At 45.9% G+C, this 27,750-nt stretch overlaps 1 protein-coding gene across 2 annotated transcripts in view; it reads left to right on the top strand.

The window, feature by feature from the left end:
* Dhc64C (dynein heavy chain, cytoplasmic) overlaps positions 1-27,750 on the top strand; it is a 114,061-nt gene extending 86,311 nt beyond the window's left edge. For both annotated transcript variants that reach the window (XM_050181170.3, XM_050181169.3), the window contains exons 56-80: positions 696-911; positions 1,705-1,944; positions 2,737-2,921; positions 3,107-3,176; positions 3,584-3,730; positions 4,851-4,940; positions 5,091-5,151; positions 5,313-5,400; positions 6,080-6,245; positions 6,864-6,998; positions 9,025-9,119; positions 10,369-10,543; positions 11,470-11,709; positions 13,222-13,394; positions 14,140-14,377; positions 15,487-15,657; positions 17,104-17,205; positions 18,141-18,265; positions 18,761-18,864; positions 20,447-20,712; positions 22,281-22,377; positions 22,853-22,995; positions 23,546-23,656; positions 26,272-26,463; positions 27,165-27,750. In XM_050181170.3, the coding sequence (XP_050037127.2) occupies positions 696-911; positions 1,705-1,944; positions 2,737-2,921; positions 3,107-3,176; positions 3,584-3,730; positions 4,851-4,940; positions 5,091-5,151; positions 5,313-5,400; positions 6,080-6,245; positions 6,864-6,998; positions 9,025-9,119; positions 10,369-10,543; positions 11,470-11,709; positions 13,222-13,394; positions 14,140-14,377; positions 15,487-15,657; positions 17,104-17,205; positions 18,141-18,265; positions 18,761-18,864; positions 20,447-20,712; positions 22,281-22,377; positions 22,853-22,995; positions 23,546-23,656; positions 26,272-26,463; positions 27,165-27,302 (3,768 nt within the window). In that variant the 3' untranslated portion in view covers positions 27,303-27,750. The remainder of the gene's footprint in view (positions 1-695; positions 912-1,704; positions 1,945-2,736; positions 2,922-3,106; positions 3,177-3,583; positions 3,731-4,850; positions 4,941-5,090; positions 5,152-5,312; positions 5,401-6,079; positions 6,246-6,863; positions 6,999-9,024; positions 9,120-10,368; positions 10,544-11,469; positions 11,710-13,221; positions 13,395-14,139; positions 14,378-15,486; positions 15,658-17,103; positions 17,206-18,140; positions 18,266-18,760; positions 18,865-20,446; positions 20,713-22,280; positions 22,378-22,852; positions 22,996-23,545; positions 23,657-26,271; positions 26,464-27,164) is intronic.

Raw genomic sequence — 27,750 nt, 5'->3', positions numbered from 1 at the left:
TGTGCGTTTTGAAATGGTCTCATTAACAGGCAACGTAATAATTTGTTGCACACTCAAATAACTGAGGTGCCATAGCATAATTACTGTTTCTACGGCTATCCTATAAAGAAATTTAAAGAAATAAGAATGAGTTAAAAGCTTTCTGTCAGTACTACTTGAAAAAAAATGTATTAAACTAGGTAAATAGCCTTGTACGCAAAACGTATTGTAGATGCCTTGGAAGCATGTTTTGGCATCTGTTGACTGTGAGACATGTTCTTCAGTTGCGAGAATTCTAAGCTCAGCACATGACTTAATGTTACAACAGTTTAGTCACCACGAAAGTACTACCACCTATAGAAAAAATATGCAAGTCAGCTAGTCAGCTTTTTGGTGGGACAAAATGCCACCAAGTCTACATCCATGCATTGTGGAGAAGCATGCTTTCAGAATTTGTTTTCCTATTGCCTTTCTTTCTATTCCTTAGAACAGCCAAGCATGAGCTTCCACTTGAACATTAAAAGGACATTAAGGGATTGATAAAATATGTGTCCAGTCAGTCTTGCTATGATTGGAAACACCTTAGGCAGCCAGAAAAGATTTGTAACTATAAGAAGGACGTGACACAACCTTTGTCACGACTTCTGAGAGTCTCTGCATAAGGCTGCTTTCTTCCTTCCTTGCTTCCGTTGCCAAGCTCTTGCTTTGCTGTGCAGATCAACTTTGCGGACATGCTGAAGCGGGTGGAGCCTCTTCGCAACGAGCTGGCCAGCCTGGAGGCCGAGGCGGACAGCAACAAGCACAATGCCGAGGAGATCGACTCGGTCATCGTGCAGCTGGAGAGGAGCATCGCCTCCTACAAGGAGGAGTACGCCAACCTCGTGTCGCAGGCGCAGGCCATCAAGACCGACCTGGCCAACGTCCAGGCAAAAGTGAGATTGTGGGCGAGGGATGGGACAAAGGAGAGGGACTCGTCCCCTCTCGTTCAGTGCTCCTTAAAACTTAAGCTGTCATATTGGCTAAGGTGCCCTGCTCATGAGCAGGAGAATGCAGCATTCTAATGAGGGCTGAATGCAAAAATGCTTGCGTTCCTAGATTTTAGTGTACATATGTTAGATAACCTTAGGCAGTCAGTCTTTATTTTTAGTTGCCCACTGCTTCATAGTCTGAGTCTTACCAGGTTTTAACTTATACATTGTCTTGCCAACTTCCTCCTGTGCAGCCAAGGCTAGGGATGTTGTCAGCCAATCAGTGACATGAGCAAGCTGTGCGTTCTTAGAAGGCGGAGGTGCTTGTTCATCATGCGCCACTGATCTTTCCGTGACGCTCCCATTCAGTCAGCTTTGTCTGAAGGGTGTTCATACACTTCGCAATAGAGCAACCCTTCTGGTTCTTCATTCTGGTTGTTCGCTATGACCTGTAGCTTTTGCTTTACGGCATGGAGTTCGTAAGACAAAGTTTGGCGGCTCAGTGGCATCGCTTTTATATCACAATTCGTAATGGGTGATCGTTTGTGGTTACATAATTATCACAATTCTGTTCATTGCTTCTAGTTTCTTGTGGAAGCCTTTGTTTTGAAACTGTTAGAGTGTGTTACCCTTTGCCATTCTGACGCACTTTCAGTAAACCGGATTGTTGGAGTACTTGCAATGAAAAACTGAGAGCATCTTCTGTGTGTTGTCATAGCAACTGCCAATGCACAAATCTCTTAACTTTTCCACCGAGGTGGACCGTAGCATTGCCCTGCTCAGCAGCCTGAGCTCTGAGAAGCAGCGCTGGGAGGACACGAGCGAGACCTTCAAGAACCAGATGTCGACCATCTCGGGCGACGTGCTCCTCGGCTCGGCCTTCCTGGCGTACGCGGGCTACTTTGATCAGCAGTACCGACAGAACCTCTTCAACAACTGGTGCGCCCACCTGCAGCAGGCGGGCATTCACTTCCGCCTCGACCTGGCACGCACTGAGGTGTGCAAGTATTCCGACTGTTCTTTTTCGGTGGCCTTCAAGCAATATTTATGCACTTGGACTCTCTTTACAGTGGATGCATTTTAATCTCGGTGCTTAATACTTTGTGTACAAGTTCAGTGGTCTCTAGCTTTTGTTGAAAGGCACAAACTAAGAAGACTTCTTCGTGATATCTAACTGCAGCAGTATGTACTAAATAGCTAAAAGAACAGGAGGAAGACTATACATTGAATCACTTATCACTTCACATTATGTTGAAAGCAAAGAACACAAGACTGCAGATAATCGGCGATATGCATACTTGATATGGTGGCCTTCTGGCATAGCATTATGTTCTACAGTGATGCTTTAACCTTGTCTTAACGATGTATAGTGTACAATAGAATACATACGATACAATAACGTCTTTAATAATGCTCGTTCATTTTTTTTTCCTTTATAGCACACCATTTGAAGTTTGAAAGCACACTTTTGGAAAACATTATAATGACACACACGTAAATACACAGGCTAGATGGCAAAATGGTCTGTTGCATTTTATTGGTTCTAAATGCATTGTAAGTTACAATAGTGTTTGTTTGCCTAGTCTTCTGCCACATGCTGTTATGCTCAGATTAGAAGAAAAACTTTTCTATGAGTGAAGAAGCTCTTCAAATTTGACTTCATAGGCATGTTGGCATGCCAGTGACAGCTGTCGTTCAACTGGGCAAGCTGTGAGAGGTGTTTTTAGTGAAACTGGGACGCTGCATTCACATTTATATTCGTGGACCTTTTTTTTCCCTTGTACTTCAGTACCTGTCGACGGCAGACGAACGCCTCCGCTGGCAGGCCAATGCGCTGCCTACTGACGACCTCTGCACAGAGAACGCCATCATGCTCAAGCGATTCAACCGCTATCCGCTCATCATCGATCCATCCGGTCAGGCCACCAAGTACATCCTCAATGAGTTCCGAGAGCGCAAAATTACCAAGACCAGGTAAGGAAATGACTGTTGTCACTTCCGATAAGAACACAGTAACCCTCTGTTTTAACTTGTGACAAGGAACAGTTGAGGTTTCCTTTTAGACTTCATCTGCAATGTACTGTTCCTCTGTCACTTTCTTTTTTCCCAACTGATATTCTAGTGTCTTTGTGTAGATTGAAACATTGTTACATTTTCAGCTTCCTCGATGACTCCTTCCGGAAGAACTTGGAGAGTGCGCTGCGTTTCGGAAACCCATTGCTTGTTCAGGTATGATATTGTGGCACAGTTCTTGACTTTGTTCATTGCAAGAGTCTTGCACGGCTGTAGAGGCAGGTACTGTCTTGCATTTCTTTAAACTGAGTTGTTGCTTTGTCACTAGTCGTGTCACAATTGGCTTGGAAGCCTTTGGATCAGTCAGCACGTCGCACAGGTCTTAGAGAAAAAAACTGCAGCCTAGTCAAGCTGGAGATTGTGGCCACCTCTTAGCCAAATAGTAATGCACCGTGAGGACAGCTTTCCATTGTATGGTTATAGGCAAGGCTGAATTCACTTTGTGAATCCTAGAATGCTCAGCCGTCGTTCTTGATCCACTGCCGTCAAAGCTTCACGTTTCGCACTTGCACATGTCATGTGTCATTTGGTGTCCTAACGGCTGGCACCTTAAACGCGTCTAGGATGTGGAGAGCTATGACCCGATCCTGAATCCGGTACTGAACAGAGAGGTCCGCAAAACGGGTGGCCGTGTCCTCATCACACTCGGGGACCAGGACATTGACTTGTCACCCACCTTCTGCATTTTCCTGTCCACCCGAGACCCAACCGTAAGTTCCACATTTTTTGGCTTTCCATCCATGGTACTGTCATTGACGTCATGCACTTGCTTTCATCATTGGCTGCTTGTTGCAATATTACTGCCTTGGCGTCGGCTGGGAACCGTTAGCACATTGTGTTTGTCTTCATCTGTGTTGTGTTGAAGCTAACGTGTTATACAGCTGCCGCCAACTTGCCCAACAATGTGTACTCCTGCTGTTCATCTCGTGTGACGGCTCACCTTTGCTGGTAGTCTCAAGAATGGCTCAATTGTTTGGGAAGCACAGAGAAAGACAGACTTGAATGCTGGAGAGCATGAACACATAGTGCTTGCGCGTTCTGTAAGCAGCGTAGCGAAGGCATGAAGCAGGGACAAATAGCCATGTCATGCTGCATAGCATACTGCCAGGAACAAATATGGGTCTTCTTTGAAAAGTTTTTGGCCGAAGAGGAAATGGCCACTATGTGGTTTTGGCAAATGGTTTGCTTACCTGTGCTGAGATGGGTGGTCGGAGAAATAAACAGAGTGCCTCCATATGATTAGTACAATTGCTATTTTAATAAAACCACGCTAAAAGGAGTGCAGTGGAGCTTCAAAACGTACAATTTTATGCATTCGTGTTTTCCTCTGCGTGCGTTTCTCAAGTGCAACTGATAGATGCCATGCGAACATGTTCAAGTAACCTGTCTCAAGGATAACTCAGGTGTACTGCTTTCATTATAATGCTGAGAGTTCTGTTCTCTTGAGGTGGATTTTAATGATAGCTAAATGCAAGGACGTTGTTGTTTTATTGGTTTTAAATATATTTGTTTCGTGTACTGAGATCCCCCAGCAATGGACGCCTTACTGCCCCAAATTGTGAATACTCTTGCAAATGGTTTCATTTGCTATTAGTTATAGTGAAGGCAGAGATGTTTTGCTCAAGTTTACGCACGGTACTGCACTTGTTGCAATAAAAGCACTTGTGTAAAGTTTTGCAGGACACAGGTAACTTGGGCTTTCATTCACCACATTGATAATAGTGTGTGCTTAGTAGTCAACAGCAGCTTTCTTGCTGTTTTTCATCGCTGCGACGCCTTGGCATCTTTGTTGCCCGTAACGAGTTTGTCCTCGCAAATTCCTCTCGCCAGGTGGAGTTCCCACCCGACCTCTGTTCAAGGGTGACATTTGTCAACTTCACGGTGACACGAAGTAGCTTGCAGAGCCAGTGCCTGAATCAGGTGGGTTGCATGCTTCGTGTCTCTTGCAGAAACGTCACGCCTTCCCAAAATAGCGCGCAACTTTATTGCACACAAAGCAGCATGCGTCGCCGCGATAGAAAATTTCGAGTTTTCATTTCTGCCTTTTTCCCTCGCAAACGTTATGCGCAGGTCTTGAAGGCGGAGCGAGAGGACATTGACGAGAAGCGCTCAGATCTCCTGAAACTTCAGGGTGAGGGCGGGGTTTCCGTAACGTTGCCTTCTCGCATTTGCTGTTTGCCATTTATTTAAAACTGTAATTTGACCTGCGGTATGCCACAGTTTTCTTTTGCACTGCCAGTGTTATTTTGCCGACGACAGCTCATTGCGTGTTCGTCGCTGTCTTCCGTGCAGGAGAGTTCCACGTGCGGCTGCGGCAGCTGGAGAAGTCTCTCCTCCAGGCCTTGAATGACTCGAAAGGCAGGATTCTGGATGATGACAGGTCCGTCTGCTCTCTAGTCGAGTCCGTGTTAGGCATTCGGGCACTTGTCACTTGCACAACTACTTGGCTGCGTGATGATTGCACAGGACCTCTTAATAGGCGGAAGATTTGAGGAAAGTGTGCATAATTGGTGCAGTACCACGCATAACTGACTTTGTAGGCATATTCATTGTCATTTCGTTGAAGCTCTCTCCGTGGACAGTAACAGTCGCAGGCAAACCTCCAATCAATCGGCTGGCAGAATGTGCAGCCAATCACTTTCAAGTGGCCGAGGGATAGATATAATGTATACATTAACCGTACCGTCGTGCATGGCGATAGTTGGAATACAGACTGACCAGCAAAATAACAAAGATGAAGCCTCTTCTAATATGGCAGCAGTATAGAGCATTACAGTGTGCTGGCAGACTCATTGGACCTGGTTACACATCTTGTACATCACCTGTCGAGCAACGGACAAAAGATGAAACGGACACAGGACACATGCTGGCTTTCATTCCTGTGATCTTGTCCTTACGTTGTCAATACACGCTGTGTAACATGCATAATCACTGTTGGACAACGGCGCCCAAGCGCATCTCCATTCCTTAGCGTAGCAGTGTGCTGTGCTTTTATGAGGGAGCAATGCCATGGTGTTTCATAAGCTCCACCTTAACATTCCCCCTTTCCGCCGGTGCAGTGTGATCAGCACACTGGAGAAGCTCAAGAACGAGGCGGCCGAGATTTCGCGCAAGGTGGAGGAGACTGACAAGGTGATGGCTGAGGTGGAGGCCGTCTCCCTCCAGTACCAACCCCTGGCCCAGGCCTGCTCCTCCATTTTCTTCACGCTTGAGGGGCTCCACCAGGTGGGGACAACTACTCTCCTGAGGAGGCTGTCACAGGCTGCGTGCCTGGTGTTCTTTGAACTGAAAGGGACCTACATACATTGTGTGCAAGACTGTATATTCAGTACTAAATTTGAAGGAGTCTTCATTTGTGTCGTGCAGGACTCCACTGCCTGCTCGGGTGCTTTAATTTAGACACGCATTAAAAGATAGAATGAACGGGATCATGGAAGATGAGCACAGCACTGTTCTCACTTATGTGCCATGGGTTGGCAACTGACCATAGCTTCCACCCTTGTCCACATTAAAGGACCCCAGGTGGCCAGTATAACTGGGACCCGTGTACGGCAGCATCACTTGTAGCCTGTATGTTGCTTTGCGATGCTAAACCCCGTCCGTCAATAATGCACTCAGTCGGGGTCATTCAGACTAATCTATGAGCAGTGCCAGAATACTTGGGATTGTATTGCATGTTACTCCATAAAGACAGTGTGGCACCATCAGCAGAACGACTTTTGTCATTTCAAATGACTGCTCAGTGCAGTACTTATCGTGACCATAATTTTGATCTTAAACATCGCTTCGCTCTTTGCAAAAGTGTCGATGAAGTCGTCATGGTGCCCGTATGTGCGCTTGCAGGCCCACTTCCTGTACCAGTATTCCCTCCACTTCTTCCTGGAGATCTACAACGACGTGCTTACTAACAACAGCCACCTGACGGGAGTGGTGGACCACACTTCACGGCTTGGCATCATCACCAAGGACCTCTTCCAGGTGAGATTGAGAGGTTCATTTCAAAACGTCGATGTCGTATGTGGGCTTACAGAACGGAACGGGTTAAGCTTGCATGTAGACAGAGAGCATCAAGGTAAATATGTGCAACACCGCATAAACTGCTGGCATCGCGCAGTCAATATTGCACTTCACAGCATTGCGACGACGCGCGATGGGTGAACTTGAAACGTTCCGGTGGCCTCCACCATCCTAAAATTTTATGTCGACTGAAGCCCAATCATGAGCAAGAGCCTGTAAACAAGTTTCTGGGATGCTGCACTTGTAGGACATGTTGAACTTGCGTTTTGAAAGAAAATATCTGAAGAATGGCACTTCGAAAATAAACTGACTCCAGAGGTAAACCTGTTTTTTTCGCAAGTAAAGAAAAAAATATTTTTTTAGATTTAATGACATGTGGCTCTTATGTCAAGGTTTTACGCAAGTTTCATCACAACTATAGTAGAACCTTGTTCATATGTTTTGGAAAAAAATTGAGAAAACCTACTGACCTGGAAAACGTATGATCCAATGTCCCTAAGATATCTGGCAGACAGCTGCTGTTGACGTCTACGTAATGTGAAGAGTTGCAGTTCGAGATCCAGGATGCACATTTTCATTTTTGTGCTTTCGGCAAGCTTACGTTTGCACTCCTCAAATTTGGCCTGGGTCAGAAGCTTCTTCGAGCGGCGCATTGTGGCAGCAATTTTTTACATACCCTTTCGGCGTGAATTGTTACGGCACAAAACATCGACGTGCATCGAGCTGGTGGGGCTCCGGTGGCTCGGGACACACTTTTCACAACTATTTTAGGATCAAAATTACGAAAGTTTGGCCCCGTAGGAACACATAGGTGCCAGCCAGGACCTTCAGTCAGGATTGACATAACCGAAAGAATCTAATTAACGAGTCGAATTAACGGATGTCTATGTATCCACCTTGGGACATTAATTACTCTTTGCTTTGACTTCGGTTCACACTGAAGCATTGATATTTGGACAAGCCTCGGTCTGATGCTATCTCATTTTAGAAGCAGGAAAGATGAACAGTTGTGGGCTATCTGCTGTATTGTCTTGTGCTAAATTCCGTGTACCATAACCAGTAGCTGCATTTTAGCAGCGTGTAGTGGGCTCAGAGTACACAGGTTCCAAATGATCATTGACATTGCATAGTATTAAAGCAGGGATCCTTTTCAAATCATATCAAATAAAAATTTTATTCATCTTCATTTGGTACATAGGTTTTTGCTTTCCTTGCTTCTTATTGTTCTTAAGAAAACAGCTCAACTTGCAGCAGTCTGTCTTGGTGTGCTAGGAGCATCGTGGCTGACTCACTGCTCTTTCTGTCAACATAGTTGATCACTCTTGCTCTGATATCCATGCTTGTGACAGATTGTACTCGTGACAGAGTGGGAAGTCATGAAAACAGCTGACGTTGGCTCAACTTGTCAAGGTGGTGACATTGGAGAGGTTTGCACACTTAGATATACAGGGTGATCGAAAAGTATTGTAACAACTAAAACATTTGGTCGTTCGAAATGCATAGACAGTAGCACAATGCAGTTTTCACAGAAATGCACAGAAAGACATTGGATTGTTTTTTTAATAATGATGGAGTTATTGGAAGAATAGCTGCATTTGCCACCGACAGGTGCCGCTTTAGTTGACAGTAGAGTGGTGCACAGTGCCGCAGTGCTGCCTGTCAGTGACAAATGCCGTTATTCAGGCAATGAATTGTTTTTTAAAATAAAAACACCTTCGTGTTGTTTCTGTGCATTCACTTAAAGGCACATGATGTTATTGTCTGTAGTTTTCAAATGATGGACTATTTACCTTTTCTCTTATTCTTGGTTCACTCTGTATGTTTGGGAGGCTCTTTAGCAACACGCAGCACCACAATACTTCTAATATATTATGTCAGCCACTGCATTTTGTTAAAAATGTTCAGGCCTTCTAACGACACCTTTAAGCACAGCCACTTTATTTATGTGGGAGTGTTGGGCGCTCTTGACATCGATGTCCCATCGTAGGTGGTGTACACCAGGGTCACCAGGGGCATGCTTCATGAAGACAAGCTGGTCTTTGCCCTCCTCCTTTGTCGAATCCACCTCAGGGGATTCTCTCAGTGAGTACCCATCACTTTCTGCATTAACATTGAAAGATGGGTAATTTAGCAGCATTTTCTGTGGTTGTGTTCTTATTTGCACTAGTGCACATTTATTGAGCCTGCGCAAGTTGGCATTTGCAAGTATGAAGTCTGATGCTGTGTGCACTACAGTACTTGAATTAGCATTGAAAAAAAAAGTTTTTTATTGTGCCTCACTCGAATACAGTATCTACACAAATGTGATGCAACAGGAGCAGGAACTTTGGTAACTTTGAAAATAAACATTAATATTACAGTTTTAATGCAAGCTAACTATGCATAATGCAACTATATTCGTGAGCTTAGAGTGGGGTACTCTGAGCATACCATGAGAGATGGTCCTTTACTGTGATGCTTATTTGTGCAATGATGCTCCCAATACAGCCTATGCACGTTACAACGGACCCGTGTACAACAGGCTCTCGAATATAACAGACCATATTTCAGTCTTAGTTTGTTCTACCTATTTTATTAATGCAACGAAGTTTGCTTTTAGTGGACCGCACTACAACGGACTATTGGCTACAGCAGACGAAATGAGGGTCAATTTTTTTCAAATTCGGGCGCATAGAACACTTTTGCCATGTTGGCATGGGCTGGCAGCTGACTTGCGAGGGTCAGCGGACGATCTCGGCTCAATATTTTGCTCGCGAGGGAGAAAGGAAAGTGGGCTGCTGTTAACGGTGCGGCCGTATGAGCGCCGTATTTTGAAAGTGATCTGCGATGTGAACAAAGCGCACCCAGTACTCGTAGCTTTGTATGCGCTGTGCTTTCAACGCTTAGTTCGCGTTGAAGCGAGAGACAGCACGAAGGTCAATTCGCTCGCTGCTGCTGCCATTCTTATCTTGCTTAATTTGCTATTGCAATCTATGCTTCATCTTTCGGGTGAAACTGCGACTTTCTTGTCTGTTTTCTTTTTTCTTTTTTTTTACTTTGGACGTTTTTCACTCACTCTTTGCAATAAAACTTTTAGACATCGTGACAAAAGTTTCGGAAGTGAGGCGTCTCGGATATTACGGGCTTCGGATAAAACGGACTATTTTTGTCGGATTATCAGGGTCCATTCCAACGAGAGTCGACTGCGGTATTGCAGGCTCATGCATTCTGCCATCAAGAGGTTGGCTTTTCTGCATAGTTCAGGCACCTTGTGGCGAAGTTTGGCACATTTTGAAGTGCAAAATTGTTGACGCTCGGAGACTAATTGTGTGCGCTTGTGTGCTGTGCTCAGAGAAACAAACTTTGAGCACGAGCTGAACCACCTGCTTCGTGGCAAGGAGGGCATCCTGCCAGGGCAACCAACCATCCATGTTGCCGGTCTGTCTCCTGACCAGTTAGAGGGAGCCACTGCTCTGTCGAGGCTCCCTGCATTCCGCAGCCTCCAGCAACGCCTGGACGAGCATCCGGTAAGCTCTGTCCGTGTTTGTACATATCTGAGGTCAACGGCTTCTAGCATTTGCTACGACATGGTAGGCTAATGTGAGACTGTCATTCTTTCAACTGGAATTAAGAGGAGTCAGCAATCCGTCTTTGTATGAGCACTTATTCATACAGGGAGTGATTGAATTTCCACACAGCTCTGCTTAAGGGTATTAAAACAAATTCTAGTGTTCCAGTTCTACTGTTCTAATTCTACAATATAGTCTGAAATTCTTGAACTGCTACTTTGACATGTCTGTTGGTGCTGTTGCACAGGTAATGAACACATTTGGCCTGAAGTCTGCATATTCAGGACTAACTATAATGGCTCGTTCACACCGGCGACTTGAGGAGGTCGCGCGACCATTTTCAATTCGCGACCGAAGGCGACTGATGTTCACACCGGCAAGCCTGGCTGAGCGCAACCCGGAAAGTCGCAATCCCGGAGGTTATAGTTCTCAGCAAGAACTCTCGGAATTTACGCGGAATTTGCCGCGACGCGGGAGGAGGCCGGATGTAGACACATGAAAGATGACTTGCGGCGCGCCGCTGACTGGTTTATCAGTTTTGCGACCACGGTGGCATGACTGAAAAATCTGGCAGCGAGTGACTGGCCCAAAATGGTCGCTTTTCTGGAAAAGCGACCATTTGTGACCATTTGCAACTGGTCGCTTTACGACCAACTTGGTTGCGCGACCACTGTCAGTTGCCGGTGTCAATGAGCCTTAACAGTGTGGCAGACAGACCTTTGTATGTAGTGTTAGACCTGACCACTGTCCTACTTCTTTCCCGTATTGATTTTTTCGAGTTCCCACTGACCCTAACACAAAATTTTTGTATGGTGTAGTGTTTCTGTGCAAAACCATTTGGTCGTATGCACAAGCCTTTACTGGCCAACTGTCCTCGACTGCAGGACTTCACGGGCTGGGCAGAGAGCAATGCCCCAGAGCGGGACGTGCCCGTCCTGTGGGAGGAAGGCTCGCGGCCCCTGACTCCCGTGGGGCAGGCCATGCACCAGCTTCTGGTGATCCAGGCCTTCCGTCCCGATCGTGTCATCGCCCAGGGCCACCAGGTGGTGACAGCTGTGCTTGGTGATGACTTCACCTCCGCCTCCGAGACCGAGCTCGACCTGGCCGCTGTTGTTGACAACGAGGTTAGCATTGCATAGAGGCCTGCAGCTGTGTTTTGATTGCCTCTTGTGGTTGTAGGGAGCTGTATGTTTCAGTTTGGAGATGCTCGAGAATTAGAAACACTTTGTAGCATTAGCATTGCACGGTCCCTGACATTATTTGTTTGTTGTAGCTGCATTGTGCCTTGTGTGCAACATTTGTGATGGTTGCAGTGTGTCGTACAATGCATTTTGCCCGTCGTTGTATGCTTCCTTGAGTGCCAACATAGCTTAACAAAGGGCTCCTATCAAGTTACGTGGATGAGTAGGTAAAGTTCCCATTGGATGACACCACAGATCTTGGGATGTATTTCAGAGCCTAACACATCAAAACAGCAGCTGCTTCTTGTGACTGGCAAAGAAGCACAACCTCAAGAATTTTTGTGGTGTTTGTCACCTCGTTGAGAGAGAGAGAGAGAAATAACCTTGTTGAAGTAGCATGATTTAGCTGTCCATCTGTGTTGAATAAAATTACTGTAGCACTATTATGTACAAGACCCATATTTTTTTCTCAGGACCTCTAGAATTAGAGGTTGTAGCCAGAAAAATTTGTGGGTGAACATAACGAACATGCTTTTAGCATCACAAGGACTAGGCATCAGTGATGCTATAACTTAGAACATGCAATTAATGAAGATTTTAGTACTGTTGTAGTTGTTAATCATTGTTTGTTTGGGCATCATTTGTCCTGCAGTTACTAAAAGATCGTCCAGTTTACTCTTTCCCGACTACGCCCATTGGGCATCATTAGCTTGATCCCACTGGTTTGCAGGGCCGGTTTTGAGACCTTGCGCATCGCTCATGGACACACTGTGCTATCGGATGTGAAGAAAGAGAACTATATTTTTGTTTTCTAAGCAGTCAAAGTAAAGAGAAAGAATGGCCGCCTCCGAGAGCGGGACGCGCACTTCCGCTGCGTCCGCAGTTTAATTTATCGGTGCATTAAGCAGCAGAAGTCTGAGTATGTTGCCTTTTCGTCACTTAGAGTCTGAGAGCGATGACAGTGCAAACTGACCTGGAACATCGACGGCTGCAGCCCAACACGCCCAACTGTAATGTGTGCAGTTAAATTTTTGTAGTGGAATACCCGTTCAATTAAAAATGTTGATTTTTTTCGGAGATGGTGCCAATTAGATGGCAGCACAATTTGTATATCTCATAAATTTTGTTACATTTTTTTCTTAGTATGTAGATGCAAGCATGTCTTTACAAACGTTATTCAATTTTATTTCACCGTCTTGGTTCTCGCAATTTTTCTTTATGACATACATCTCGTTAATAAAACTTATGCGTAAAGAGAGCATTCAGTCTGCTTTTTGTTTATGTGTTGTTTTGTTTATCAATTGAGTGCAGTAGTTCCTTCAGAAAATAAAAAAATCTGCCGTAACCTACAGAAAACGCGTCCATGGTAGGGAAAGAGTTAAGGTAACAAGCCTGAGACAGTCATTCAAATTTTTCCCAAATGGGACCTGACTGTGTGCTCGACTTCCCGTGCAGGTGAAGGCAGGCACCCCGATCCTGATGTGCTCAGTGCCCGGTTACGATGCAAGTGGCCGAGTGGACGACCTGGCCGCCGAGCTGGGCCGCAACATCACTTCCCTGGCCATGGGTTCAGCCGAGGGCTTCAGCCAAGCTGAGAAGGCCATCAACGCTGCCTCCAAGAACGGACGGTACGTTGTTGGTGCAGTCGCAGGAACAGGAGGACATTTTGGAGGCTTGACTCTGTCATTTGCAAAGGCCTGGCTGCAGTAAAGTGGTTCGATTTTGTTGAGGTTGTATGTTATGCTGACATTTAATATACTGTTTCTTGAAGGCGACCAGATTTTCTCTTGCTTTATAATAAGAACTTGCTTCTGCTAAAGGTCTAGTGGAAAGCATTGTGTTCCTCTGGCAGATTTCATGGCAGAATACGACCGTGATGTAAGCGTTCGCTTGGAAGGTTCAGGTGGCTCATCCAACATGACCGGTGGAACTAGCCACAACTCAATCAGGCACATGGAAGACATGCCAATTTTGCACGAGACGTGTATGGGAATGAGGGTTAGTGCGCAGTGGCTGTCGAACTGCGAGAGTTGTTAGCTAGGCTAATTTGCTGGTATTCACGGTTTAAAGCGTAAACAAAGGTGCCCAAAGATTGGGACTAGACAAGTGCTATTTTTCTTTTTTACTGAAACGTGTTTGTTCAAAGCATTTAAATTTATAGACAGGTGATATGCAGACAGAAAGACAGCAGAAAAAACAAAAACAAAAATGGAAACATGACATGGTATGAGTAAGGTGCCACCAAGGCCTGAAAATTTGCAGTCTGATAATCCTGTTGTGTTGCCGAGCTGTGCAAATCAGGAAAGGTGGGCCGCGCACCACTGTGCAACTTTTCAAAACTGGGGCCACTGTGTTTTGTGTGCGTGACCGCAGGTGGGTGATGTTGAAGAACGTGCACCTGGCCCCGCAGTGGCTGGTGCAGCTCGAGAAGAAGCTGCACGCCCTGCAGCCGCACCCTGCCTTCCGCCTCTTCCTCACCCTCGAGGTGCACCCCAAGGTGCCAGTCAACCTGCTGAGGGCGGGACGGGTGTTCCTCTTCGAGCCCCCTCCGGGCATCCGGGCCAACCTCCTGCGCACCTTCTCCACCGTGCCGGCCCAGCGCATGATGAAGGTGTGGGGCGGTTGCTTTCACTTTCAGCTTCAGTTTATTATTCTTTAAATACAATGCATTGGAAAGATACAATATACAGTCACACCTGTTCGGTTCCCTCGGAAACAGCGGGAAAGGAAAACCAGGGCAGCGTCGTAAATCAACACAATCCACTGCTTATCCGTATGTGCCAACCATTACGATTTAAATGTAGTGGTGCCCAATTTTTTTAGAGCTTGTTTGCGATGATCATATTGACACCAGTGAGTTTAGTTTCTCATTTTTTTTCAGAGCCGGGTTTATAGCATGGGTCGATTATTCAGACGTATACCTGCAGCAGTGACACCAACTTATGGGAATAAAAATTTAAGCTGCCATTACATGAATATCTTATGAATGAACGTCACAAAGATTTCCATTTGTGTTGCAGGTAACCTTTTGCTGCAACTTACAGCGAAGTCTCTGTCCACAGCATCCCTACAGAAATAAAAGCTGTGAAGCTTTAATAAACAATAAATATGTAGAGTAATCAAATTTTAGTTTTTAGTATTTCAGTATTTCACCAAATGTAGTACTATTTCTAGGCTTTCACCAAAGTATCTTGCATATTCCAAGGTTGGGAAGTCAAGCTCAACTCTGATATCAGCTGCCTTCAGCACTTGATTTTTTTCCCTTTAACACCCTTCTTGTCATCAGAAACCAGTGGACACTCTGCTAGATTTCTCCTGTCATTTTGTTTTCTTGCTGCTTCACGTGCCCGTCTACAAGCTGCCTTTTTTTTATAATTTCCTTATCGTGGTTCATTATGAAAAATGGGCATAGAGCAAGGGACAAGTAAAAGAGGGAAGGCTACTGTTGCGTTGCGCCTCATTGTAATAAAGTTGCATCTGACACTAAATACTTTCTTTATACACCACATTCGTCATGAGCATACTCAACGACATCAGCAAGAAAATCCACGAATTTTATGTTCATTTCATTATGTATGTCCTATAATTTGTTATATCCATGTTAGTCATATCAAGGTTCTACTGCATGCCTGATTATAGTCTATTCAACTTTCACTTGTGCAATTAGTTGCTCCCTCTGCATCATCGTGAGTGTTCCTCTGTCTGCACCCTTCCCTGCAGGCCCCTGGTGAGAGGGCCCGTCTCTACTTCCTCCTCGCCTGGTTCCACGCCATCGTGCAGGAGCGACTGCGCTACGTCCCCCTCGGCTGGGCCAAACACTACGAGTTCAACGAGTCCGACCTGAGGGTGGCCTGCGACACCCTGGACACCTGGATTGACACCATCGCCATGGTGGGTCACCTGGTCCCAAGCATCAAACGAATATGGCGGCATCCGTTGAAGGGTGGAGGGACAGCGCATTTGCTGAAAAAAAAGCAAATTTCCTGCTTGGTGGTGTACAGGTCTTCTTGGATGCAAACTTGCTGGCCACCTTGCAGCTAGCTGCCTGAGTTTTATGCTGATACGTTTGTGGTTACATATGCAAATGTGTTTCGAGTGCAGCTTGATACGCATCTGAAATTTGGTTGCTGTGCATATTGGAAACTTGGCAAGGCAGTAAATGCCAGCCAGGGCAGCTTAGTGGTTATGGCGTTCTGCTGCCAAGCACATGGTCAAAATTAATTTGGAGTACTCCACTAGGGCGTTACTCATAAACTACTGTGCGGTTTCTAGAAGTTAAAAAGTCCATAATTTTAAAGAGTCCGTGAGACGGTTTTTTGTTATAGGCATAGACATAGAGGGTATCTCTGAAGGAGTGCTTTCTCGCAAGTGTTTTGTGAGAACGCATTATAGTTAGAGGTACGAGTGGTTAAACTTTACCCTTCTCTCAAGCTGCGGCGTTTCCCCTCAACTTTTACTTTACGCCAGGCGACCATCGCCGTGTTCCGCTTCCTTCAGGCGGTGACGCAAATGTCGTCTACTTACGGTTGTACATCGGCGGCACATGGATAGCAGATCAGTTTTGGGAAACTGAGTCAGGCATGTTTTTGTGGGGCATCATTCCTACAGCAACATGGCTGAACAGAGCAGACAATGTGCCGTTTCATTGTCTGCACTGTTCACCATGTTGAACATGGTGAACAAACCAACCAACTCAGCTTAGAACCTTGCATTGCATGGCGGGATGCATACAGGTTCTTGGAATGCTTGAAAACCCTTGAAATCGAAAATTGCTTGACAATTCTTTTTCTTTCCCTTGAAAATCCTCAAATGTCTGGAGTACAATATAGTATTATGTGACCTGCTTTTTATGGCGGATCAGCGTGAACTCTGCAAACTTCCCTTCTTTAGATACAATAGTACTGCATAAAAATTTTAACCCAGTGTTAGCGCACTGTGCTTCGTACAGCGACTTCTGCAGAATGGGAAAACGCCCACGGTGGGCGAGAGTAAGGGACGCTACCGCTTGGTGCTGGTTGTTCCCCTGCAATGTTTACACTGCTTTATTTGCACCTCATCAGTAAGATGATGTTAGCAGCTTGGAAGTGATCGAGGCTGCACATTTCCAACATAACATTTTTGTCTCTAGTGTAATAAAGCTATCTATAGCGTTTTGGAAACTTCATAGTTTAACATTTCTACATGGGAGGCCAGTCTGCACATTTGCAAAAGCAAAGCTCAACGGGGCTTTGAAAGTCCTTGAATACCCTTGAATTTTATCTCTGAAACCTGCATAGTACTAGTTATTCCTTTCTTTTGTTTGTGTGAGACCGTCTGTGTTTTGTCGACTCTTGACAGGGACGCACCAACTTGCCACCAGAGAAGGTTCCCTGGAATGCCCTACGCATCCTCTTTGGACAGTGCATCTATGGAGGCAAGATTGACAACGACTTCGATCAGGTGAGTGGCGGCGGAATGTTTCGGTCGGCGCTGATGCCTCCTGGCACCACCAGTTGCTGGTCTCACTTACAATGTCGGCGAAGGGCTGGTGAAATTGTTGGGCAAGGGCTATTCGTCTCTTCGTAGAACTTTCTCCTGGTGTTACAGCTGTGATCGACATCCTTGCAGTGTTGTGCAGAACGAAATAATTCCTTTATGATTCTACATTTGTGCAATAGAGCATTGTTATGGGCAATATTTTTTTTTCCTGGATGGCAATGAAATTAATTCTTTGTTAAAAAAGACAAACTATTTTGTGCAGTTGCCTGTTTTGCATGCTGGCATTATCTCTGTGGCTTTTCGATGAAGTCGGCGTTGTGTGATGATGACAGTTGCAAGGCCTCTGGTCTTTTTGGCTACGCTTTTGGCCAGTGCCATAACAGTCTCACTGATATGCCAATAGCACACAGTTCAGGAGCAGCTAGACAAATGTCTGGGTTGGAGAAATCTACTTTCTAAAATTTTACAGTAACGAATATCTATGCATTTTGGGCCTCGTAATGTCTTTTGGGGATACAGTAAAGAAAATTCAAGAACCAATATACAAGAACCCAGCTTAAATGACCTAGTGTCTACCATAAGTAACACCTGCCTTTGCGACTGTCCCAGCCACATTTTGGGGGATCTTGTAGTTTCTGTCTGCCACCAGCTTGAACTCGCATGTGGACCTGAAAAAGGCCTGAGTCCCAAATGTTGGTCAGTTGTGCCCGTTTTCCTGGATGGGGAATTTGACCGATCATTATCAAATCATTCACAACTGAAGACAGATTGCTCTCTTGAGGCAATTCTTTAATCCAACACTTCAGAACTTTCAGCAGACATTCAAAGATCCGTTGCCTGCACTCTCCTGTTTTGCGTGCAAGTCCACTAATTTGGCTTGCACGTTTTTGCTGCAGCGTTTGCTGAACTCGTTCCTGAGCAAGCTGTTCACAGCCAAGAGCTTCGAGCCCGACTTCATGCTCATTGAGCCCAATGCCGGAGACACCCTTGACAAGGGCATCGCCAGCCCAGAGGGAATAAGGTGCGTTGTTTCACCTTTCTTTTTTTGCATCTTTCTGCATTAATTTTCTGTAAAGTCCTGCATATACAATAGCTTTTTCACATGTATTTCAACAAGCAAATCTTCCAGCACATGCCAAGTAGATCTATGAAACAAGACAGCAATCCAAACAACTAAAGTTGGTACTGAAGTTAGTGTTAGCCTGGTCTCATGTAATTCTGGCTTGTGTTCTTTAGCACTAACAGTATGTTCTGTAAAAACAAGCACATCTAAACATGACTGAGTTCAAGCAGTTTGCTTCCTTTTTAATAGTTTCTCACATGAGAAGCCAAAGCCACAGCTTCACGTGTCATAGCAAAGCACCTCGTTGCCCCTCAGCCTCCACTTTGATTTGCAAAATATGGTTCTCTTGTGATAAACAAGTGTGCTTTGTGATAAAGCCAATCCGTTAAGTTTCATTCGCTTGTTATTCTTCCTGTGCGCTCGTAAGGCAATTGCCTCCTGTTTTGCTTGCAGGCGGGACCAGTTCCTGCACTGGGTAGAGTCACTGACCGAGCGGCAGACGCCATCCTGGCTCGGACTGCCAAACAATGCAGAGAAGGTGTTACTCACCAACAGAGGTAAAATGCGTGCCAACTTTATGTTCAGCAGATTCAGTTTAGGCCAACTTAGTTGAGCTGAATGTTGTCTTACAAGTTTCCGTCTAGCGTGCAGTAGAAGCTAGGTAGGTTATAGTTACATGACAGAAAAAAAAAATTTTTTTTTTTACATCTAATTTATTATAACAGCAAGGAGCACGACATGCAGTGAAATTTTGCATTATTAAGGGTAACCTCTGGTAGGAACAGCGATGTCGGATTGCACATGCTTATACTTGAGCAATGTTGAAGTAATGTTATAGCACTGGAATATGTTGTTTACACTGTCGTACATTCTCAATGTGTGAAATCAGCCATCATGCTTTGTTTCACAACTGTAACAATCATATTTGCATTTTTATTAGCAATTTTGAGTAAGTTGTATTGTACAGTGTGCACGCACGAGTTGCTGAACATATCTGTGTCAGCTCCGTGTTTTATCATTATTAGAGACTTAACAGTAGAAGACATGTTTTTGTGAAGCACTACTTACAGTCGAACCTCGTTGATATGATTCCGTTACGTACGATTTCCCGGCGCCAACGTTTGAGATCGAGAACACAAAGAATGACCCAATATGATTACACTTATTTTTTTTACCAGTTCATACGTTCCCGGTAAACACAATTTTTTGGCACCAACCTTCGGTAGATCGCCAAACTGTGATCGTATGGTACGTTTTCTGGCCACTGGATTTCATGTAAATGACAAAAGGCGCAAGATCTCCACTAGAACAAAATAGTAACGCGCCTGCTGCAGCAGCTCAATACTCGCCTGGCCGTCCCGTGTGAAAATATGGGTGCGCACCAAGTTCCTTATTCAAGTATCAGCAAATCTCTCAGGTCAGCGCACATCGTATTCACAGCTATTGCCGCCAACCCTATTGTGATAAGCATCTTCACTTATCTGTTTCACAGTTCGTGGGTCATGGTGCCATTGGAAGTATACTGCACGCTTTTAACAGACAATCAGCCAAACGCACTGCTGGTCCCTGCTGCATGCAGCGCAAGGGGAGCATCATGTATTGCCCACCAGCTCTATTTCATTTATATTTCTAGTTGCAGTCTCAAAACACTATACAGTAGCAAAACGACAATGTGCGTCTTGGGTCGCTTAGGCCCTACCGGCTCGACGCGTGTTTGTGCCACAGCAATTCGCACTGAGTGGGCACGTCAAAACGTCCCGCTAAAATGCCCTGTTCACAGAAACTGCAGACCCAGATTTAATTCGAGGAGCGCAAACATAAGGTTGCCGAAGCCGTAAATATGACAGCTCGCATTCCTGGGCAGCTTGAGCCCTACCAGCTCGGCTCGCGTGGGCATCTCATGCTGCATCGCACAACGCTTCGCGTTGCGTAGATGTCAACTACAGTTGAGTCTTTCAATTTGTTAGTGACTTCCAATCGTGCGTTTTCTCGGTTAGTATGTCTTTTTTCACATGTTTTTTTTTTTTTTTTTCTGAGATGTATGATTGAGGTTCTACTGTATACCTGTGAAATCAAGTGCAAGTGGATTGGGAAGACACTGACTGACATGACGACCTCTGTCCCCTTCCTCCCACCTAGGGAGCGACCTGATCGCGAAGCTGCTCAAGATGCAGCTGCTGGAGGACGACGACGAGCCGGCCTACGTGGCGGCCGAGGAGGGCGAGAGGGCCGTGCCGGGCGATGGCCGACCTGCCTGGATGGCCACCCTGCAGCAGTCGGGCTCCACCTGGCTGCGGCTGCTCCCGCCCAGCCTCCAGAGCTTGCGCCGCACCAAGGACAACATCGGCGACCCGCTCTACCGGTGCCTCGAGCGAGAGGTCAACGTGGGCTCCAAGCTGCTCAAGGTGCAGGCGCGAGGCTTGCTTCTGGGGCCACGGGTCACGCACTGCGCCCTTTGTCTGTTTGTTGGGACAGCTTTCGAAGGAATGGTCTCCTTGATCTGGCGTCACTTTCTGAACAGCTTTCAAGAGTGCCATGCATGGTGCAGTGCGAGTTCATGTTGGGCAAGTGCGATGCGACACCTCAGGGACAAAAATTAGGGACAAAAGTGACGAACTCTTAAAGGTGCAGCCAAATCGGAGAGAGCGAAGGTGCCTTGAAATTTATGGCTAGCTTGTCAGCACTTCAGTTTTGTGCAGCAATTGTTCACATGCTTTTTTTTTTTTTTTTTTTTTTAATGCAAAGCATTTTGTTGCCTCCTACGAACTACTTTTCTACTGGTAGGTGGTGAGGTAGATTCTCGTCTCGCCTCATTCGTGGACTCTCTAATTAACAACTTAAAAAATTTATCCATTGGTAGGGTTTGAGCAAGGAAGCTCCAGTACAAATGCAGGATGCTTTACTTATTAAGCCACAGAAGCATGCATGTGATGGCTGAACAACTACTTTACCACTCTCCTTCCCTCATGGCAACCGGTGCCTCTTACCCGCCGTGGTTGCTCAGTGGCTATGGTGTTAGGCTGCTGAGCACGAGGTCGCGGGATCGAATCCCGGCCACGGCAGCCGCATTTCGATGGGGGCGAAATGCGAAAACACCCGTGTACTTAGATTTAGGTGCACGTTAAAGAACCCCTGGTGGTCGAAATTTCCGGAGTCCCCCACTACGGCGTGCCTCATAATCAGAAAGTGGTTTTGGCACGTAAAACCCCACAATTTATATAACCGGTGCCTCGAGGGTGCTATGTGGCATTGAACCACCTTTGAGAACGGCCCAGTTCACCTTCAGGACAGCCTTGGTTGAGTGGAATAGGTCAAAATGGTTCGTCATCTGTTGTCGCTGTCGTCGTCATGCCATTGTCGCCGGCATAAATGTTACACTATCGTCCTCAAAGCATTGTTGTCAGTCCATCGCTTTCTCTGTCATTGTCGTTGTGCTGACACCGTGCCATCTGGTAACAGATTGAGAAACCTCAGACGAGGCTAGATAACCAGCTACTTGCAAAATGCTTCACGTAACATTGATTCCCACAGTTCATTGAATCTGCTTATTCTTTTTTGTATGATTTTTCTGTACAGTGCTCTTGCACAAAGACGCAATTGTGAGAGAACCAGCGTTTTCTTTCTTACGCACCATTTGTGCAGGTACCAGTGTTGTTCCTTTCTCGTCAGTCAAACTAAGCAATTTTCGGTACCAAAAGTGCTAAACCTTTGTTTACTAAAATTGCTGCTGTTTCCAATATGTGTTCTGTTAGCATATTGCAATCCTTGCTGCCTAGGGGAAAATTCGTTACTTCAGATGTAACATTCCTGGCACCTTCACTCTTTAAAAAAAGTTTGATTGTGTCCTGCTTTGCTTATACTGTAAAAAAGAATTGTAGGCCTAACATATAATGGCGATGCGATTTGACCCAGCCAATGGGAGGCACACATAGCTTCCCTGGCCTGGTTCTGACCCTCGCTGCCCCTTGTTCAGGTGGTGCGCTCCGACCTGGAAGACATGGTGCGCATTTGCCGGGGAGAGCGGCGCCAGACTAACTACCATAGGACCATGATTGCTGATCTTGCCAAGGGTAGGTACAGCACCTTCCAGAGGGAGCATTGCTCTTTGAATGTGTCGCAAAGAACATGTCAATGTTGATGAGTCATACAGGGAAGGCATAAAATCATGATCTCTCCCTTCTTTTTTTTTCTCTCATGTTCTCTGCTTTCTTGTTGCTGTGCTTTAATATTGCTGCTATTTGTTGGATGTCCCAACTTGTTGAATTAGCAGTTTGGGCTTCTTTGAGGAGCCGAAAGTAGGGTGTGATATTACTAATTCATGGCTAAACTGTACAAATTGGTGAAACATCCGTCGTCTTTTTTTTTTTTTTTTTTTGACCCATTACTTATCTCTGTCTTTTCTTGAGCACACTGCTGCTTGGCTATGCTCATTCGTAGTTGCGTAATTTCTAGTTGACTTGGCAGAGCAAGAAGCAGGCTTGAGGAAAGCTTGCATATTTGTACGGTGAAACTGACCCGCACCAACCCTGAATCTTGTGAATGCAGGCATGCTGCCATCCCACTGGAAGAAGTACACGGTGTCTCCCGGTTGCACTGTCATCCAGTGGGTGACGGACTTCTCGGACCGCATCAAGCAGCTGCAGAGGGTCTCCCAGGCCTGCACCTCGGGAGGGGCCGCCGCTCTCAAGGTCAGTGTGCCGCCACAGTTTGCACGCTGTAATGCCTGAAGGCCTTTTTGATGCTCACTGCGAACAGAGAGGCACTCGAGCCTTGCCGTGCTTCCACACAGTGCTATGCATGGACGCCATAGTTGCATTCTATTTCTAAACATGTCCTTGCCATTTCCTCTGCTATTGTCTGAATGACACATTCGATCGTAGTGTGACTTGCATTAGCAAATCCTTATTCTTAGGTGACTCAATGGAGCCGTGAATAACATAAGCAAAGAAAAAACTTGTATAACCTCTACAGCTTTGTTTTGTTCTATTGAAGGGATCGTGATTCATCAGCACAGTGTGGAAATTTGCAAAATCAGGTTTGGCTAATCACTATTTGACTGTGGTTGTAATGATCTTGATCGAATCCGCATGCGTAGCGCAATTAAGGGCAGTTGAAAGCACTTTGCGACATGTAGAAGACTCGTAGACCAGAGGAACATTTTGCTAAGTGATTTTCTTACATATGGAAGAAACAACGTATGCCATTGCCTCTGTCATCACTGCCCTATCTGCCACGCAGTCCCTGCACATCTGGCTGGGTGGCCTGTTCAACCCGGAAGCCTACATCACGGCCACCCGCCAGTACGTGGCCCAGGCCAACGGTTGGTCCCTGGAAGAACTCTCGCTCGAGGTGAGCATCCCTGGCAGTTTTTTGCCTTCTGCGTATTTCTATGTGCTGCAAAAGGGCATGTTTGTTATTATGAATATATTCTCTTGCTTGCGTAACTTTTTTTAAAAAAATTAGTGAAGAGAAAAAAAAAACTAGGGTTGTGTGAATACTCCAACACTATGAATCAAATACTGAATGTTTGAATGATTCGATTTGTGAGTCGAACTTCTACTATTCAGTATACAATCGAACCCGGCAAAAGAACTCGCAAAAGAACGCCTATCGGTTCGATATAGAGCATAATTCGATACAAGCCTGCTAAATAATTGGATGTCATAAAAGCACATACCATCTATAAAATCACTTTATTGAGGAAACTAGCTTAGTTTAGCATGAAATAGTCCTGCATTTCCTTCTGCTTGAGCGATTTTGCTGCCTGCGACGCACGCGCTTTTCCACATTGTCTTAGGAGTCAGGAGCAGCTGAGGCCACAACCTTCCGCATTCGCACAGAAGCACCGGACTTGTGCGAGTGCACCAATCACCTCGCAGGATGTGGGCAAAGGACCGTCGTTGCTTTCCTTATTGTGCCCACTTTCACTTGCGCTCGGTACGATGTCGGCAACGTAGTCTTCGTTTTCGGGCTCTCTCATGGTCGCGACACCATCATCTGCACTCACAAACTCGTCCACCGTTGATTCGTCAGCAGCTTCTAGAAATTGTGACAGCTTGCTCCAAACTTCGGCAACACCAGCAACAGCTTCGTCGCGTTCATCGGAATTTGCAGTCGTCACCAAGCACGTGGACGCCGGTACAACTGAAGCAATTTTGGGTGAACCACTTGTACACGGCCGTGCGTATGCGTCGGGCGGCACACCAGGTCACGAGTTTGGCGACTTCAGCCCTGATCTCCCCCTCATTATTCACGATCGTGCTGAGAGTGCTCCTCAGAATCTTGCACGCTGTGGGGACATCAGATTTCTCACTGCGTTTGACCCAATTTATGATTTCGAGCTTCACGACGAAAGGCGAATTCTGCCGCTTCATCACGGCAACAGTGCGGGAGAAGGCCCACAAGAAGCACACACAGTGAACCAGAAAAGCAGCGAGACAACTCGCTTTTTGCCATCTTGCAAAACTTGTCTTTAAGTGGGACGATAGCAAGTGTGACACTTCCCGCATTGCCACACTAGATTCCCTGAGGGAAACCGGCGTGAAATGAGAAAATCTGCACTTTAATCACAGTGGCATAGGGCAGTGATCAGATTCCACGATGCGCAATTTGTTTGCTCTCAATTTAATGTGCAGTAAGGTGGAGCGGCAACCTGTTTTGCATGGCCTAGCTTTTATGAGAGATAATGCTTTCGTTTGCTTGGCATCAGCGTGAGCATTCGGTTTTGGTTTTTTATACAGTGGCAGTAAACAAAAACAAGCACGAAATGAAACAAGAGTGGGGACTCGGACTGGATAAGCCCAATTCCACCATGCTTCCTCGCTTAATTTTTCACTCAGTAGGGATAGCTGTTAAGGGCGTTTCCTCCAACTTTCGCAACACCTCTTGCACACATTGTCATAATCGTCAAGAAGAAAGTGTTTGTCCCCACCCAAGGTTCAGATATAGTAGATGTCCGTTAATTTAGTCCTGACCTAAGGTCTCGACTGGCACCCCTACATTTCTGTATGACCAGACATTCGTTATTTCAATTCAAGCTTGGGTGTTCATTGCGCCTGCGCCCAACCCCAATGGTGACCAATGTTGGTGACTCCCCTAGCAGCAGTGTCCTTCTCGACGGCGCTTTTTGCACAGTAGACGTGTCAAACACATGCCTTCATTCATCGAAAATGGCTATTTTTGGCCTACCCCAGGAAGATTTTTAAGCGAAAACAGTAGCTTAGAAAAATTAATGAGGGATATACCCAATTCTAACGTGTGCCTCTTTTTCCCAGAAAATTCAGCCGTAAATTGCCTGTGCAGTGCAACCGGATCCAAAACCAAAACCTCTGCCGCATCACACGGTTGTATCGCGGCGAAGCTGACTTCAAAAATCGAGTGGCGAAGTTGACTTGGGAAGCAGGCTGCCAATTGTGCAACACATAATTAGACCTTTGCCTATTTATATTGTTAACAAACTGGGTGCACGTTAGATTTCTAGTGTGTTTATGAGCCTAATGCCATTTCTGCTTCAGTTTTCTACTTTGGACACACAGAAAACGGGTGCATGTTTGGTTCGGGGGTGTGTTAGAATCTGGCAAATACGACAAAATTAATAAGCAGTGTGTTTTGCTTTTTCTACCTCTTGTTTAGTTCAAATTATCGTATAATTAGGCCGATTTCGCCGGTCCAGTCGGGGTGGAATTAACGAAAGTTGACTGCAGCATTGTGCATCCATCATTGTGCCGTTGCGATTGTCAGGCTGTTGTCTTCATTGTCGCCACCATCATCATTGTCTTCAGTTAGCCAGATACTACGGTGTTAGGTTCCGCATACAGCTTTCTTTGAAGTAGTCCTCTGCAGTTTTTTTTTCTTTCCATGGTATACTACTCACTAACTCTGCTAACAGTTGACTTTGCCAATAGCAGTGTTTTGGAAAGCGCTGCCTCTTTGACATTCTCACAAATGCTCCGGTCTGCATGCAGGTGCGGGTGTCTGACGTGGATGAGAAGCCCGCCCCCATGGACGAGTACAGCTTTGCCCTGGCCGGCCTGAAGCTTCAGGGGGCCAAGTGCGTCCAGAGCCGGCTGAGCCTGACCTCAACCATCTTCACAGAACTTCCCCTGACCACCATTCGTTGGGTCAAGTACCAGGAGGAGGATGCCGGACAGGCCATGGTGAGTTTTCCCCCCCCCGTGACGCGGCATCATCTTAGGAAGGCGAACTTGCTCACGAATGATGCAAGCGTGAATAATCGAAACTGCTAACTAGCTAATTGGCTTCGGCAGTGATAGTCCTTGAGAGAAAAAGCAAGAGTCGAAACAAACCAGTGTTGGCAAAATAAATGAGGAGGTGGTGGGAATTGGCACGGGGAGAAGAAACTCCAGGAATAGAATATCAACTTGGCACAGAAGGGATCTCACTAAACTGCAGCAAGAGCAGTAACTTGTGCTAACCAAGCAAAACGGTTTAATAAAGCAACTGAACCTAGTTATGTGTGTAGCCTTTCATTGTGCTGCCATTCTCTCATAGTTGCACATTGGCTTAAGCAAACCTATGTTTACTGCATTCTTCTAATATGTAAACTGTGTGTTGCCATATTTAGTTGACTTTTTGTGCGATGAGAATAAATGCGGATGAATCTGGGGCAAGGACTGAAATGAAAACAAGTCGATCGGCCACTGCTTCATTGATCTCAGTTGTACAGCATAAAGCCGAACAGCACATAATGCCACCTCCCGTTAACCATCAAATCGGTTGTTGCTCTATTTGGAATATCGAAAGCGCCGCTATTGTTGCACATCGCAGCCTGGTCTGAACTGCAAGCTTGTCAAAGGCATACCTGTCTTACATGCGCTACTTTTCTCGCTTCCAACAGGTGACACTGCCGGTCTATCTCAACTCCAGCCGCACGGAGCTCCTCTTCACCGTCGACCTTCCTGCGGCCGACTCCCGGGAGTCGCACAGTTTCTACGAGCGAGGTGTTGCTTTGCTCTGCTCGACCACGCTCGGCTGACGACTTTGCCGCAACCCCCGACCGATGACTTTGTTGCAACCCGGACTTGATCGTTTATACCCTATAGGGTACAGTGCCAGACCACACTACACCGAGCTAAACTCCGCACAGCTGCAAAGCTAGTCACAGCAACGTTGTTTACTCACATTCTGTGATGGCTCGACCTTGTGCTGTCCTATATCATATCGAGGTGTGGTGTAGCTTTTTATATTGGCTTTTTTTTTTGTGATTGGCGCATCATCGAAGGCATGAGTTGAATGTGGCCTCGTTTTTAGAGGTGCACTTGGCAGTCGTGGCTGCGTTCGAAGGTTGGGACTGGTCTCTCCTTGGCAGCTTGTTTTATTTTTACTATACTATTTTTGTTGCGTGTGTTGCTCGTATAGCGCACGGACGTCATTGAAGAGGACTTTGTTGTCGCTTTCTGGTGAAATAAACATTTTATCACAGT

This window comes from Dermacentor andersoni, chromosome 7, assembly GCF_023375885.2.
Source record: "Dermacentor andersoni chromosome 7, qqDerAnde1_hic_scaffold, whole genome shotgun sequence".
Lineage (NCBI taxonomy): Eukaryota > Metazoa > Arthropoda > Arachnida > Ixodida > Ixodidae > Dermacentor > Dermacentor andersoni.
This window is presented reverse-complemented; position numbering and strand designations above follow the sequence as displayed.